We start from the raw sequence: 12713 nt of genomic DNA, 5'->3' as shown, positions 1-12713 counted from the left end.
GTTACCAAACTGCAGAACGGGGGAGGGTGAACAGAGCCCTGGGTGGGGGTAACAGGAAGGCTGTTCACACCCATTCCATCCAAGCCAGCTGCCCTGTCTGTGGGGTCTCGGGCAAACCCCAACCCCTCAGCCCGAGAGGCTTCCTCTGGGCCCCACAGCTTCGCCTGCACACAGCAGTTCTGAGCACCAACTACGTGCCAGGATCACGTAAGGCAGCCAACACAGGCGAGCCAAAGACTCAGCCTTGGGTGGGGAGGGCAGCCGGTGCACCAGGGATTACAAAACCGTGAAGCAAACACAAGCGCCAGATGAGGCCAAAGAGCTAAAGACATCTCCAGCCTAGAATTCTCTCCCAAGTCCTAGACTTCTCAGACCTTCTCCACACCTCCACCTGCATGTCTAGTAGACATTTCAACACGTCCAGAATGTAACCCCACCTCCACTCAAATCTGCTCCACTCACGGTCACCCTCCTGTCAGGCGCAGCAGCTCCCACTTGCTCAACTGGCAGTCCTCAGGGCTGTCCTCAACTCCTCTTTCACCCCCACCCAGCCCTCCAGCGAGTCCTCTCGGCTCTCCTTTAAACTACACTCAGACCCCCGGGCCCAGGCGCCATCATCTCCCACCTGAATAAAGGCAGTGGTCTCCTGACTAGTCTCCCCAGGCCTGCCTTGCCCCATACACGGCCAGAGGGTGCTCTTAGGCCTTCTCATCGCTAAATCAGACCAGGTTCCTCCTCAGTTCCAAACCCTCCTCTGCCTCCCCAGCTCCCAGAGTAAAAGTCAAAGGGCTTCCAATGACCCAGAAGACCCTACACCAGTCTACTTAGGATGTGGTCCATGGCAAGATAAGTACAGCAAGAGACAGCATTTAGAAACTTTTCTAGCAATCGGACATTGCTACAATATCCAAACACTGATACAAAAGTATCAGCCTGAGAGGGATTAGGAATTGCAAGAACTGCTCCCTGCCAGAGGCAGTTTGAGACGCCTGCCCTATACCTTCTCCAGGCCCGCCCTCGGACACACTCCCATCCTGACCTCACGTGCCACTTAAACTCACTCAGCTCGGGGCCGGCCCAGTGGCACAAGCGGTTAAGTGCACACGCTCCGCTGCGGCGGCCCGGGGTTTGCCGGTTCGGATCCCGGGCGCTCACCGACGCACCGCTTGGCAAGCCATGCTCTGGCGGCATCCCATATAAAGTGGAGGGAGATGGGCACGGATGTTAGCCCAGGGCCAGTCTTCCTCAGCAAAAAAAAAAAAAAAGGAGGATTGGCAGATGTTAGCACAGGGCTGATCTCCTCACAAAAAAAAAACAAAAAACAAAAAAAAACTCACTCAGCTCTAGCCACACTGGCTGCCTTCTTATTCTGCAAACACCCTGAGCACACTCCCACCTCAGGGCCTTTGCATGGCTGCTCCCACCCTCTGCCTGGAATGCTCTTCCAGACCATCACACAGCTCACTCCTCCTCCTCCTCCTTCAATCCTTGCTCCAGCATCACCTTCTCAATGAGGCTTGTTCTGACACCCTCCTTAACATTGCAGGCCACCCTCCCTGCTCCTCATACTCAGCTGGGTTGTTTTGGTTTTGGTGTGCTGTTTTCCAGAGCACTCATCACATAACATGCTGTATTAATGTCTTAGGTTTATAAACTCTCTTCCCATTAGTAGGGGCAGGGGCTCTGCTTTGTGCTTAGCACAGCACCTGCCACACAATGGGAATTCAACACACACTTGTTGAGTGAACAAGGGAATGCGGGAGCCAGAGTGGAGCTAGGGCAGGCTTCACAGAGAGAACCCAGGAGCAGTGCCCCGAGGCAGACATGAGCAGGCTTGAGCTGGCAGAGGGCAGCCAAGGACCTCCAGGGAAGGGAGTTGTCTGCCATGTCAAAGGCTCTGGGGTGAAACCTGCAGGGTCCGCTGGGATCTAGAGGAGTCTCTGAGGAGGCTTCTGAGACCCAGGATCAGGGTATCATTCATAAAGATGGAGGGTGAATAAGAACAGGGGAGGCTAACAGCAAGGAAACCAATCAGAAAGCTGGCATTGAATTGAGGCCATGGAACTAGAGATGAAGGACAGAATTTGAGAGGTTTCCAAGGTCAGATCTACAGATGTACGTGGGAAGTGAGAGGGAGGGGAAGGATGAAATGGGAATAGTCCCTGAAAGGAAGCTCTCCTCAAACATCATCACCATCACTGTGGGTCAGTACCCGCCTGGGGCACCTGCTCTCCCGTGAAGGGGCCAGGGCCTCCTCGGCCATCTGCCTCCACTCACCCCTGCCCTGAGTCTGTACCTGTGCCCACCAGGCCTCCCCTGCCTCCCCTGGGGTCCTAAGAGTGCCCCTCACAAACGTTTCCCCTGAATCACAGCCTGCATTTCACGAGACCATTTCCTGTGGCCAGTGTCAGTCTGACTTCTCCATTGCTGGATTCCAAGACGGTATCTTCAAAGCAAACCCACAGATATGCATATATTAAGCACCTACTTTACACTTAACTCTCTGTTAGGTGCTAAGATAGAAGAGAAAGGAGTCATGGGACGGGTCCTGCCCCCACCACCACCCATCCCCCAGCCCGACAGCTCCCCATGAGGGGGAGGCTGTGAGATGTGGAAAGGAATGCACACACGAAAAGGTTAAAGGACAAAACATGACCATGTAACTCTTGTTTGTCTAAAACTTACCTGGCACATGAGAAATTGTCAAAATAAACCCAAACTCATTTTTATCCTTAATTTCTACCAGAGCTGAAGGAGACAAGAAATCCACATGAGGCATACATCTTGAGCAACCTGTCAGATGTGTATGTGCAGGGGAGGCACCCAAGTGGAGGGAACTGAACAGGCAAGGTGGACTGAGACTGGCCGGGGGTTGGGGGGGTGCAGGGTGTCTGGTCCCGGCCACAGTGGGAGGAAGCAGGCAGGACAGGTGAGGCGTGTCAGCCTGATTTTAATATGCAAACATCCCAGGAGAGCCAGCCTGCCACCAGGAGAACTGGAGGGCCAGATGAACACAGTTAACCACCGAGACTCAAAACATACCTTACCAGTCACTGAACAGGTGGAACCTGGGAAAAACAAAGAGGGAGCTCCTGGAGTTCCGGGGATCACTAGGAACCTGCCGGAATAGCCCCCGAAGATCTGGTGGGAGAAACGGGCGTGTAACTCAAGTGCCTTTGGGTGATCCTTCAAACACGCTTTGACCTTTTGCATTCTCTACAGTGCAAAGCTGGCCCTCCTTACAAAATCCTGTATAAACTGTTAGGGGAGGATGAAAGAAAACCTCCCAGAACTAAACAGAGCGATCACACAAATCCCCAAGTCAGACAAGCTATAATATTAATGAGGCGTGAATGAACAGTAACTGTTTCCAGGGCTGGACAAAGGCTGGCCACCTTATCGGGAAGTAGCACAAAGGCTCTCCGCTGGTGCCCCTTCTAGTAAGAGCAGAAGAGAACAGGCAGCTTTCTGCTCTGTAGCGGGGACCCACTTGGGACTGAAGGTAGATTAGACTGAGAGCATTTTCTCGTAGGCAATAGTGAAAATCTGTTTTCAGTTTAACCTGCAACAGTTGTAGACTGACCAGGATACACTATTAATTAGTTAAAAGAGAAGCCCCATTTTTAGTTACCCATTGAATTAGGTAACTTCAAACACTGTGACCTAGAATTGACAGTACAGCTAACTCTCTGTTTACCATGGTAATGGGGATTTCAGGAAGGACCGCAGTTAATTGAGAAGCAAAAACAATCCCATTTTGTCCTCAGCAAGGCACATATCAAGGATGTATCAAGGATGATGGCTTCCAGCAACTATCCACTGAGGCCCTTGGGGCTGCCTGGCATTGTGAGATTTAAACCACACCTTTCTGGCTCAACAAGCCAAGTGGTCTGGTCCTCCACCACGCCTGGGTCTGGCAGACAGTGGAGCCCCCTCCAATTTTTCAGGGCACGGGGAAATAGGGAGAGCACAGACAATCACCCCATGCCTTACCCAAACAGCAGATCCCCTATTAAGCCTTCAGCAGAACTTCTAGCAAGTGACGTGTGATGGTGTGAGGGGAGCACGGCTAGGCCATGAGCTCCTAGGGAGAGAGGAAGAAAGGGGCCCTGGGTCCACTGGAGGCTGGACCACAAGGCCCAGAAGGAGACAGGGAGAGAGTTGGCTGTACTGACACGATAAGTACACCCCCAGCAAGCTGCCCAGCATTTCTAGGAAGGAGAAAAGCAAACCGCCGTCCCACCTCGGGCTGCGCGGTCACAAGTGAGGCAGGGCTGGGACCAGTCGCCATTTGGGCGGGAGGCCAGCCCCAGGTGCGGCAGGAAAGGGTGGCGCTGGCTCAGCGGCTGCAGCTCCTCGCTCTGACCCAGCGGGGCCGCTGTGCGGTGCTGGGGGCACAGCGAGGCCTCGGGCGCTGTCGGGCAGGGACACACACACATACACACAGAGAGAGACACGCCATTAGAGGAAGAGGGAGCAGCAGAGGTGCGGGCGAGGCGGACGCCCACTACACTCGGAGCCGGAGATCAGCCGGCCGACCACATTCTGACCCTGAACGTGCAGCTCACGCTCAAGGTCTGAGGGAACCAGAAACCGCTAGAGCTGGGACCACGGCAGCATCGGTGAGCCCAGTGGAAGGCTGGCAGGATCTGTGACTGGAGGCCTGATCCAGACCCCCAGGCTCCTGCACCTCCAACACCTCTCCAGGCACCTGGAAGTTCCCATAAACTATTAATGAAATGGATGCTATTTCAGCTCCTCACTTTGTATCCTCTGGCTTCTTGAGAATAATGACTGCAAAAGACATGTCGAGAGAAGAGCAGCTCCCACGGCCATATAGCGCAGCCAGAGTCACTTCCCAAAGAGGAAGCCAAGGTGGCTTGAGACCAACTCAACTCATAGAGGGCCTTTCTGGGGGAAGGAAAGAGGCTCCTTGAGAGAAAAAAACAACTTCACTTCTTAAAGGGCAATCTTCATTGTTTGGTGAATCCTAGCCCATATGGAGACCGCTAGAGATGCAGGCTACATTCTTTTCAAGTGGTTTCATTAAGGTCACAACCTTTGCTTAAGCAGAGCAGTTCAACTAAGTGAGAAAATGACAATAACTAGAAACGGGATAAGAAAACGCTAACCTCTCCAAGCTTGACAATAATTCAGAATTCCTAGAGGCAGGAAGTCTGATGTTGCTATGCAAATCCCCTATTTGACACACTTCTCAAAATGCTGCTGATGGCAGTGCAAAGTCATATTGAAACCTGTAAAAGCAGAAAGGTTAGTAAGTGGTCTGGTAACAGAACCACTGACTAAGCAAGGGTCAACAAGGGTTTGTGAAACTACAAACAACTTCCTTTAAAAAAAAAGAAAAAAGTTTTCTGTTATGCTGACATAGTGTTACTGATTCCAAAAAGAAAGGGTATAGGGGACCTGAACTTTTGTTTTTATAGCCAGAAGATACAATTTCTGCATCACCTACCCCACTCCACCCCTGCAGGCTATCAGGGCCACCTATCTCGACACTGAACCGTGAAGGTAGAGGGGGCTGTTCCTGGGACCACTTTCAGTGAACGGCCAGGATGCCAACATGGCTCACCAAGACCAGCTTCCATCACACCCTGAATTCCACGTCTGTTCCCTGCAATCTCTTCTGAACGTTGGGCAAAGACCTAGAGTAATCCGACATGCAAAATGAGAAAACAGAGCAGCCCACCCAGCAGAGACTCAGCTATGCAACCAAATCACCGAGGAGTCTCATCCATATGTTGGAAAAGAGGCCTTTCCCAACCTTCCTTGCCCACACTGACACCTGCAGAGGTTTTTGCCTTCTCCTTCTTCAAGTGAGACAGAGACATACCCTCTTACCCTATGTGATGCTGAAGTAGAAAATAATACTGAGCCAGTCAGGAGACCTGCAGCCCAGTCATTAGAAAAACATTTAATATGAGATTAAAGAAACAAGATTACCCAGAAAGAGCACTCGCTTCCTCCTGGCTACTAAATACAGTCAACTCCCCACTATTTGTGTGACAGGCCAATCCCTTGGCTCCAGGCCTTCCCGGAGGAGGAAGCAGGTGAGACCTGCCTCTAGGCCTGTCTTTTCCCCAATGGCCAGCCCTGCCCAGGTGTACAGAATCAGACCACAGAGTAGCAGAGGGTCTTGAGACCCTTGAACCAGACAGCCAAAGGGCCCAAAGCCCCTTTGTAACTGTAGCTCGATGCAGACCAAGGACACCGTTTTCTGGGCTGCCAAAAGCTGAGAACAGAGCATAGATGTAAGCTTTCGCTCAGCCTCAGGGCACCCACCCTACCTGTCGCCCAGCGCTGCTGTGTCTGCACCCAGCGCACTCTGGCAAGGGGCAGGGGAGCGCTTCCACTACTCACAGCCATGGTAAGAGGCCGGTGATCCCCCAGCCTTGCCGTACTCCTGCTCTGAGTAGCTGGTGGAGAGGTTGGGCTGGCTGGAGCCGCGGCCAAAGGTGATCTGGTTGCTGCCCATGCCAGTGGCGACCTGGGCCATGCGCTCTTTGGTTTTGAGAGCCTGGGCCCTCTCGGCCTTCAGCCGCTCCTCATCCTTGAGGAGGGCTACCAGCTGCTTTGACTTCTCACGCACATTGATGCCCTGGTCCTTGCCATCACGGTCGATATACTGGAAGTCCTTCAGGGTCTGGATGGCGAAGATGTTCTCACGGCACTGCTGGGCCACGCGCTCGGAGCCCGTCTTGATGAGGTAGTCCAGCAGTGTCAGCGCCTTGTACACGTGCCGCCAGTTCTTGCCATGGTCATTGAGCCGCTTCCACACCATGCTCATGATCTCTGAGAAGGCCACCACGTTGTAGGTCAGATCCGCGATCTCAGTCATCAGAGAACTGGACGGGCCCCACGGGTCATTGGAGGTGGCTTCCCGGACTTTTATTTCGGCTTCTGAGTAATTGTTCACAATGTTTTTCATCTGCCGTCTGATAGACGAAGTCGTCATCTTTATTTTCTTTGTTACAAATGTAAAGCCCTTCAAAGAGAAAAACTTTCCTGTCCCGGGCAAGATCGCGCCCTGCAAAGGTTCAGTCTCTGTAACAGATCTGGAGCAAGATTCCTGACAGTCATTTCCTCCATGGGAGCCTCAGGTCCAAGAAGCCAGAAGCCATGACCTAGAGAAAGAAAGAAAAACACTCACTGTGCCACGAGCTCCTCTAAGACAGCAGGAGGCTCAGGCTCAGACATTTCTGTGACCAGCTGGTACTGGGATCTGCCAGGGGGCAGGGAATGAACACACTCCAGCCTTCCTAGGAGGAGAGAGATTCCATCTTTCTTTCAAAACTAAGATAAGATCAATATTACGAGTTAATAATGAATAAATTTTAAACTCAAGTCTAAGACTTTGGAAGAGAAGAAGTAAACATTATGACTCTTGTTCTATTTTCAAAACACTTCCACTGGAATGGCTCTTCTACGGGTTATATTTTCACTGTGTGCCAAAAGCCAGCTATAGAAGAATCATAAGGTTTGGAAAGGTCAGTCTTGACAGATTTTAAATTACCTTTGGGAGCAAGAAAGCCTCTCACTTCAGGTATATCGTAACCCAAAAATGCCTATCTATACCTTTAAAATTGCTTCACACCGGGCTTTGGTCCACCATGATTCTAACTGCCCAGGGAATTCTCCATGAGCACTGCTTTTCTCCTGACTTTTTATAAAAGTTCCCAACGCTTCTTCCCGAGCATGGCTAAGGCTCTCCACTGGGCTTTCAGAAGTCTCCAGCACCTGGCCCGAGCTATATAATATACCCTTAGAAATAATCGGGTTCTAGCCCAATCCCCTCCCTTCACAGAGGAGAAAACTGAGGCTCAGGGTTACACGTTAACCGGTGCACTCAGCCCACACCACAAACGCATCTACCCCTCTCTCCAGAGAAGAAACCTTCACCGAGCTCGAGTGAAGCCCACATCTCCGACAGCGGGCTCTACTCCATGAGTTTGGGGACCCCCATTGGTCTTGTTCACCAGTGAGCACCCAGCATCTAGCACTGTGCCTGACACAGATATAAACATTATTGAACACATTTATGAAACAGATTAAAAACAGTGTCCCTGTCCTCAGGAAGGCCATAGTCTGGCAGGGGACGGAGGTGACCACAGAGGATCTGAGGATGCAAAGCCAGAAAACCAACTTAGCTGGCAGGTGGGGATTGCAAGGCAGGCACAGAAAGGATTTTCTGCCAGAAATAACCGTCAGTATGGTCTTCAAAGCTGAGGAGGCCTGAGGGGGTGGAAGGGAAGTGGTGACATAGGTTATTCCCCATCTATAAAATGAGGAAACAAGCCCAGAAGACTCTAGGGACTGCGAAGACAGAGCAGCACAGCTGGGGTCTGGCCACAAAGCGAGTGGCTCTCCCACCACCCACTGCCCCACCACCCCCTACCCCATATCCCCAACTACTGCCTGCTGGGCTTGTCTGGCCTGTGAAGGAGCTGAGGCAGCCTCGGGCCGGGCTCTCACTTAATGCTCATCAAAGTCTTCAAGTAATGCTTATTCTTCCCATGATACAGATGAGGAACCTGAGGCCTGGAGTCATGTGGTCAGCTGACTGAGGTCAACCGGCTAGGACCCTGCTCTCTCCTCCTGCACGGGCCCTTACTCTCCACCAAGTTGCTGTGCTGCTTCCGCTACAGAAATAATGGATGGCTCCCACCTTTCTCACCTAAAGCCTCAGACACGCAATGGGCACATCAAAAAAAAAAAAAGTAAACAAAAGGTGTCAGGAGGGGGGAAAAGCCACAAGAAATGCAATGATCACTCATCACAGGTACCCATACAAATAAGAAAAAGGCAGCTCATAAAATTTTCATCCTGGTGACAGTCAATCAATACATCTGCTCCGGCCAACGAGGCCTTCTCTCCACCCTCAAATATGCCAAGAATTCTGCCTCCATCTGAAGCCACAGAACGGGCTTCAGCTGAAGGCACGCATATTCTGCCTCTCCACTGATTTGGCCACTTCTCATAAATCCTCCACAGCCTGTCAAAGGACCAGGGATAAACCTCTTGCGGTGACCCAACATTCGATTTAATTAGGTTTTTCATTCATAGCAACATTCACTGCTAGCAGAGATGGGATGGGCCTTGAAAAGGAAAAAAACTTTGATTTTTAATGAGCACCTCTCAGCTTAAAGTGCAAATACTTGCCAAAATCAGTAGTAACATTCGGATGTACATAATGCCCAGGGGCCCTACCATGTGCCAGGGACCACCGGGCACTTCCGTTTGTCATTCCATTTGATGCATGGCAGGGAGGACTGCCCTGCTTCTCGAAGAAGCAGGTGGAGCTGGGATCCGACCCTGAAGAGACCCTGGGCCACCTTCCTCCTGCTCAGGAAGCGGCTTCAATTAAGCACGAGAGCAAACGGTCCTCAAAAAAAGGCCTCAAAAGGTTGAAAATATCACAATTTCCTGAGGGAGAAATGATGTGCTGGGCTCTGCTGCCCCTCCTCTAGTCTGGCCGCCTTGGGGGTGGACCAGAACAGCTGGACTCGGTATCCTCTGAAGGGAGAGGCAGGGGAAAGGCCGTGAGGCCCAGCCAGGGCACCCACCGAGCCTCCTAGGCCTTTGCTGGCAGAGAAAAGGCAGCAGTGTCTGTGAGCAAGGGTCCAGGTGCCTCCAGGCACAGGCTGGGAAAGGAACGCCAAACAATTTAGAAAGGGGCTGCAAACCAAGGCGGTGGCTTTCTCTAACAGGCTCAACTTGCAAAGACACCTGTTGGCAGTCTCTCTGAAATATTTAGGCTTCGAGAAGAAGTAAAAAGCTAATAAAATATTTGTTATAGTCAGAAAAAATATGTAAAGTTTATATTAATTTGAATGGCTGCCTGCTATTTTCAGACAAGAGCAGCTTTTAGGACTGGCAAATGGCAAGAAGGGTGAGATCTGGGGATAAGAAATTCCTGATAGGAGAAAGGACACCAAAGGCACCTCCAAGAAACCATTTCCAAGGCCAACAGAATTACGCACCTCACCGAAGACTTTGCAGACTGAAATTGCACCTTCCGGCCATGAGAGAACCTGGCGACATGTGAGTGGGCTGCAGGACCAGAGCAGTGCCAGCCTGGGCACAAGGATGTCCCAGATTGCTCCACCTAAAGATATGGACCTCTGCTGCTCAGTTGCACTTGCCCATGTGGACCTCACACCTCGTTTTTCCCATTTTAACCTCTCCCCTTCAACCTCAGGACTGGGCTGTAAACACTGAAACCTCTCCCCTCCCAGCAAACATCTGCCAGGTGCTCCCTCCTAAAAGCAAGCCCTGAACACACACCATCCTCAAATACACATCCTGTTATTTCTAGAACCTGAGTTTTGTCTTGTTCTCACTCTTTTTTGAATAGTTTGCATGCTCTACCTTTCTAAACTTTCCTTCTCAATTTGCCAGTTTTCTTCCATTTCCAGCTTGCTGAGCCTGAACTAATCTACATGCAAAAGCAACTAAAACAGGATCATTTGTTACCTTCTTGGCTCTTCACTCAAGCCTGGGGGAACTGTGGTCAGTTCACAAATATCCAATCATTTATTAAGGACCTCCAGGCCAGATATGGGGAAGACAGAGGGTCGGGGAGGGGTGGAGTTTGTCAACACAAGAAGGAAAAATAAATTTTGTTAAAGGTTTAGACCAATATAGCCAAAAAAAAAAAAAAAAAAACAACGTAGGAGGACTCATTTTCATAAATTACATGCTGACAACTAAAGGGACAAACGCCATTAGAACATCAGTAACTAGAAATGCCTTTAGAAATCTAGTGCCACCATCATATAGTACTTAGAACTATTTTACAATAAGTGGTAAATGAAGCACGTAAATTTGTATAATTCTGTTACAATTTTAAATATTTTTGAATGGAGGCAGCAAAATGACTTCAAGTTGAAATTTACTATTCAAGGCAAACAAATCTTTCTTCACCTACCAAGAAAGCTGGAACAGGAGCCAGAGGACATCCATTTACTTTCCTGAATGAGGTAAGCAGGGGCTCCCAACCACCACAGCCTCCACCATACCTCCCCACTCCAGCCTCAGACTGGAAAACCCTATTTTGAAATTGAATTAATAATTTATTTTATTAAGAATGAGAGTTTCTGATGCACATGAGGTAACCACTGGTAACCACACTGAGTTGATAAAACCAAACCAACAGCAAAGAAACTGAACACATCACTGGCCTGGGGAAGCCTCACCGTGGGCAATGCACATTTCTGTCAGGCCTTCCAAAAGGCCCTGGAGAGCTTCGGAGACTCCACATCAAAAGCCACATTCTATTCAGTATGGAAGGGGACTCTCACTTTTCGACAGTTAGTCCCCAGTACTAGGGAAGGTTCAAGCCAAAGAATATTTCACTTCCATCCTGGACCATCCTGGAAGTGAACTCTGTTGTTCTGCCTGTGCAATACCCATAACCCCTTGTCTCAGAAAAAGCCTCAGTCCTCTGTGGGGAAGTGGCCAGGAGCAGGCACAGCCCAGCCTAGGCCCAGTTAATCAGAACACCACAGGCTACCAGCGACGGTGGCTAGATCAGGGGTGGGCTAACAATCCAGACTGGGCCACCCAGAGACCTCTCTGGATGGACCCTGAAACCATTGGGAAACCAGCAGGGTTGGTAAACTGCTGGAAGCCACCATAGGGCCAGGGTTTACCTAAGTCTGAAGCCGACACAGAAGCAAGCAAGGAGCCAAGGGACGGAGAAGGAGCAAGATAGAATATCATCCGAACCTCTAGGCCCACCTGTGCCTGAAGCCATTTATCCCCTACCCTTCTGCATGAGCCAACACAGTCACTTGTAACCTACAGCAATGTGCGCTTCTGTCATGTGCAACAACAAGCCTTATGCAATGAGTCCCCTGAGAGGAAGAAAGCCGGCAACAGCCAAACAATGAACATACAGAGCCTGGTCCTCCCCAGAACCTCCAATGGGGCCTCAAGTAGAAGTGCAGGGACACCAACCAGGCTCTCCTCAGTCACACCTGACCCACGGCCCCAGGCTGATCAAGGAGCTGCATCCTTCCCAGGGAGGCTCACTACTCCTCAAACTGCAGGCCCCCCCAGTCAAAGTCTGGGATCATCACTCTTTTTTGAGGGTGGCTTACGATGGTGACAATAATAATAGCTGGATCACCACATTTGCAGCGGACAAGCTGGGGAAGAAAACTTCTGGCATATTTGAAAACACAACCAGAATTTGAAAAACAGTAGAGACTGGAAATAGACCGAATAAAACAGCAAACAGAAAAAACTAAACAAACAAACAAAAAATTCCAGGGCTACAGTGATGCCCCTGGAGGCAAGAAGAATTACATAAAAATGTGCTCCAAGGGCTTGCAGAGCTGGGTGGGGACATTCCTTCCAAATCTAGTGTTCCTGATCATGGGAGAAAGGGAAGCTTTCCATGGTTTCCAGCAGCCCAGGCAGGTCCCTGGTCAAAGCCCACGTGTCTCTCCGGCATGGTGCTTCTGTGACACTGAGACGTGGTGGCCAGGTGCCGAGACGATGCTCACCCTATCCATCGTGGTCTACTCCAAATCCCTCACCAAATCCCTACGGAGATTTTGGGAGTGGCTTTCAGGGATCAGGGATCAATATCAGGGATCAAGACCAGCTATAAGGGAATAGCAACAATTGTCTCTCCCTCCCCCCACAACCTAACAGTCACAAGTCAACCAATATTCACTGTGACAAACCAG

At 50.5% G+C, this 12713-nt stretch overlaps 1 protein-coding gene across 4 annotated transcripts in view; it reads right to left on the bottom strand.

Annotated features, from left to right (window-relative positions):
• EPN2 (epsin 2) overlaps positions 1-12713 on the bottom strand; it is an 86326-nt gene that overhangs the window by 40705 nt on the left and 32908 nt on the right. For 2 of the 4 annotated variants that reach the window (XM_087440320.1, XM_014789459.2), the window contains exon 2: positions 6379-7142. In XM_087440320.1, coding sequence (XP_087296446.1) covers positions 6379-6973 — 595 coding nt within the window. In that variant the 5' untranslated portion in view covers positions 6974-7142. Of the gene's footprint in view, positions 1-4243; positions 4415-6378; positions 7143-9998; positions 10263-12713 lie in introns of those variants that run through there. The other 2 variants (XM_087440322.1, XM_087440321.1) reach the window with 2 other exon arrangements.

Source organism: Ceratotherium simum, chromosome 16, assembly GCF_057802395.1.
Source record: "Ceratotherium simum simum isolate JZ-2026a chromosome 16, ASM5780239v1, whole genome shotgun sequence".
Classification (NCBI taxonomy): domain Eukaryota; kingdom Metazoa; phylum Chordata; class Mammalia; order Perissodactyla; family Rhinocerotidae; genus Ceratotherium; species Ceratotherium simum.
Note: the sequence above shows the minus strand (reverse complement) of the source record. Positions and strands in the feature narration are given on the sequence as shown.